Source organism: Portunus trituberculatus, chromosome 41 (genome assembly GCF_017591435.1).
Source record: "Portunus trituberculatus isolate SZX2019 chromosome 41, ASM1759143v1, whole genome shotgun sequence".
NCBI lineage: Eukaryota > Metazoa > Arthropoda > Malacostraca > Decapoda > Portunidae > Portunus > Portunus trituberculatus.
The window spans coordinates 27,583,228-27,587,613 of NC_059295.1; the positions used below are offsets into that span (position 1 = coordinate 27,583,228).

Here is a 4,386-nt window from a genome sequence, read left to right on the forward strand (position 1 = left end):
TCTCTCTCTCTCTCTCTCTCTCTCTCTCTCTCTCTCTCTCTCTCTCTCTCAATATACCACAAGTGTCATTTGAGCACTTTTTAAATAATCCTAGCTAATCACTCCCCTTATCTACCCATGTTTGCAAGTTCCCCAGAAGTTAGGCGTCACAGAAGAGCCACCATGTTCGACTCATAATGTAACTTAGTATTCATCCATACCACAACACACAGAGTCAGTCTTTACAAAGCTGCAGTAACTCATCATGCAGCGCGGATATAAACTGTCCTTCCCTAGCTCTTGCTGCCCCTGAAGCTAGCCAGGGGACGCATGTGTGTATGTCTTTGTTGCCTCTACTCTGTCCTAAGTGTCTGGTGGAGGGAGACACAAGGTTAGTGCCCACGGGAGACTGAGGCGACGGCGAGGACGAGACACGCTGAAGATGGCACCGCGCGACTCCTCCTGCAGCGGTGAATGAGGGCAATTATGATGATTACCTGCTGTCTCGTAGTTATAGTCACTAGTGTATCAACCCAGTAATCCACATAGCTAACATTACGTCTCCACCGAGTACTTAATTGAAGACGATAGACAATAGGATTAATTCACTAAGGGATCGTCACTGTAGGGTAAGCAAGGAGCCCCAACGGCAGAGCTTGGCCTGGCGGGGCTGAGCGGACACACAACAGCGGTGAGCAAACCAATAACGCTGTCATTCCCCTCAGATCCAAACAGCCCCGTGGCGACAACCAGCCCAACGACGTGTACCAACATCTGCAGCCCAAAGCCATCCTGCAAAACGACGAGGACGTGTACTACCCTCCCACCCTCATCGGCTTCGGGCTGGAGCACGGCCAGGACCCTGAAGAACGCGTCTACAAGGTCTACTCCAAGCAAGAGGTCGAGGAGTTGAGGAGGAGGCAACAGAGCAAGCACGGCAAGCACGCCAAGGGAGGCAAGGGAGGCCACCACAGCAAGGGAGATCACGGCAAGGCTATCCACAACAAGCCTGTCCCCCCACCCCCAGCCCCCGATCACCAACAGCAGCCTTCCCTCCCCCACCCTCCTCCCCAACACAACCACCACCTCAGTCAAGAGAGGTTCCCTGCCCCTTCATCTGAGCACCATATCTCTTACCCCAGCCATCCCCCTCCCCCACCCCAGTACCACCCTAAGGCAGTCTTTCCCCCATCCCTCCCTCACCGCGGGTAAGCCTCAATCACCTCTTTCTCCACTGTAAATACTCTCTGTGGCTTCATCCTTCCTGACGTCCCTGCCTCGCTCTTCTCATCGTACCACAAATCGCCCTTCCTCTAGGAAGACTTCCGCCAAAATCAGACCACCATGCACCGCCTCGCTAGTGGTCCCAGAGCCATGATAATGCCGCGACTTTCATTCTACCTCTTCTTACAAACCCTAAAAGGCGCCATGACTGTTGTTGTGGCACTCTAATTCTTCTCCCTCCCATGTATCAAATCATCGTCCTCGCTCCCTTTACATTCGTATTCAATCTCCGGGAGTCACCGAGTCACTTCCATATCGCCTTCACTCCTTTGTCATCGCCGGTAAGGTCTTCATCCTCTCTTAGCGGGAAGATACACACGGACCTTCACGTTTTCTCGGTCACGCAGCACAAGTGTAGGATGCTCAAACTAATGTGCTTTGCTTACCTCCATCTGGGATGTCCTCGAGCCGAGAGAGAGAGCCAGGCTACACCAGAATCCTGTCGCTCACGTGCGTCGCAGCGAAAGTCAGTCTCTTTGCGGCTCATACCATCCCAGAGTGGAGAGTTCCCAAGTACTGTTTGAGTCTGAATATCCTTGCGTGCTGAGACTGAACACTCATCCCATCATTATCTCATCACCATCGCACTGTTCCGTCTTCTCATTCATCTTTGTCTAACGGGTAGCATCCCACGGCGCAGCTCATCCTAAATGGGAATATTCCTGCATGCAGATCCTTCACCAGCATGGAACATCAACAATGACGTCTACGATATTGAGCTCTCTAGCAAAACCCGCCGTGAGATGCCATCCAAGTTGACAACAGTGCTGATGTTAACATTGTAGAGTGGCATGTGATCCGCTGACTCTCCTGCGATAGTGTTTTGTTTCTCCAGCAGCATCATCATCGCTCTATCTGTACTCCCGTTACGTGTGACCTCCCACCTTCCATCTCTCCCCCGTGCCTCCTCCCCTGCTCCTCGTCAGTGGCTGAACGATAAAGCATTGCAATGGGCATTCTTTGCTCTATTTGTGATATTACATTTACGTATTTATGTATATCTGTATAGCTGTATGGTTGTACATAAGTTGAGTATGTTGTAATTTATGTATCATTTGGTGTGATACGCATTATATATATAAATAAAAAGGGCCCTAAAAAACAAAAGAATGTGTGATGATATATATATGTGTGTTTAACGTCGTGAACAATATTCCGGCATAAAAGTCTCGAAAATATTCTATAAAAAAGCTGTCTTTGTTTACAACTATTATATTTTTATTGAAGAATGTAGTGTCTGCTTTCTTATCCCTTTAGTGACACCCTATAGACGCAAGGTGAAGAGACATCGCTGTTTTAATCATTATTGTCACACTCCTCACCGTTAAACAGCCAGAAATGATAACAGTAATACAGATAACACCAATAACAACACTTCTATCAAAACTACTACTACTACTACTACTACTACTACTACTACTACTACTATAATAATAATAATTCTACTACTACTACCACCACCACCACCACTACTACCACTGCTACTACTACTTCTACCACCACCACCACTACTACTACTACTACTACTACTACTACTACTACTACTAATAATAATAATTTTGCTGCTGCCACCACCACCACCACCACCACTGCTGCTGCTGCTGCCTGCCACCACCACCACTGCTGCTGCTGCTGCTGCTGCTGCTACTGCTGCTGCTGCTGCTGCTGCTGCTGCTGCTGCCACCACTGCTGCCACTACCACTGCACTGCTACCACTGCCACCACCACCACCACCACCACTGCTGCTGCTGCTGCTGCTGCTGCTGCTGCTGCTGCTGCTGCTGCTGCTGCTGCTGCTGCTGCTGCTGCTACCACCACCACTGCTGCTGCTTGCTGCTGCCACCAACTTCTACTACTACTACTACTACTACTATTACTACCACTACCATTACTGCTGCTTTAGCTGCAGCTGCTGCTCCTGTTACTATCACTAGTAGCTGTTACTACTACTACTACTACTACTACTACCACCACCCCTTCTACTACTACTACTACTACTACTACTACTACTACTACTACTACTACTACTACTACTACGTACTACTATTACTACTTCTACTACTACTACACTTCTACGACTACTGCACGTAACAGCAACAGCAACAACAAATAAGAGAGAGAGAGAGAGAGAGAGAGAGAGAGAGAGAGAGAGAGAGAGATTTGATTTCATTTGATAAATTTATTATGCCCATATGGCGGCAAACCAAAATATACATTAATGTATACAGTGTGAGCGTGTTTCACAGGACACATTGGAATAAAAAAAAAAAAATAAACACACACACACACACACACACACACACACACACACACACACACACACAAATTAGAAAACTTAAATATTTACATTTAGTAACCACCAAAATATTGATGTCTCATGAGCATTAAATCCAAGTTATCATTCAGAAGGAGATATTTACATACAGATATTAAATCCTGCCCTTGTGGTAGCAAGTCTCTCGCTGTGGGGCACGTGAGATAATAATGTTCGAGGGTATTGGCGTTGGCAAGGTGACACAACTTACAGGTGGAATAGTGAGGCACATCCTCAGCCTGGGAAACCTGCCACACTGGTCGAGAGAGAGAGAGAGAGAGAGAGTAGGTAGTACGCTTATTCACTTCCTGATTTTTTTTTCTCAGATATTTGACGATCATTTCCTCTTCCTAGTTGACTGCTGCTGCTGCTGCTGCTACTACTTCTGCTGCCATTGAGGGAGTGTATTAGGTGTGTCACGTAGCACTATTTGTTTTCCGTGCCATTAGTTGTCCAAATCACTGCTGTGTACTTACCTGTGTGTGTGTGTGTGTGTGTGTGAACAACAGTAGCATGTCTTGAGGTTGTTAAAAGTTGTCCTATTTATGTAACAACAATCCTCGAACTTTTATTAACTTTCATAACATTTGTTTTAGCGTATGAGAGAGAGAGAGAGAGAGAGAGAGAGAGAGAGAGAGAGAGAGAGAGAGATAATTATAATCCCTCATTTTATCTTGTTATATAGTTCTAAGGGGCAGTGGCAGCAGAAGCAATGTATTTATAGCCAATGAAAGAATGCACTAACCAGTTAAGGAAAGAGACAACCTGAAATAAAGAATAATAGAAAAGAAAAACGAACTTGACAGAAT

The 4,386-nt window shown here is 46.5% G+C and overlaps 1 protein-coding gene across 1 annotated transcript in view; it reads left to right on the forward strand.

The window, feature by feature from the left end:
* The window catches only part of LOC123516843, a 6,332-nt gene extending 3,848 nt beyond the window's left edge, over positions 1-2,484 (forward strand). The window contains exon 3 of the mRNA XM_045276542.1: positions 705-2,484. Within this exon, the coding sequence (XP_045132477.1) occupies positions 705-1,191 (487 nt within the window). The 3' untranslated portion in view covers positions 1,192-2,484. The remainder of the gene's footprint in view (positions 1-704) is intronic.
* Positions 2,485-4,386: the final 1,902 nt, after the last annotated feature.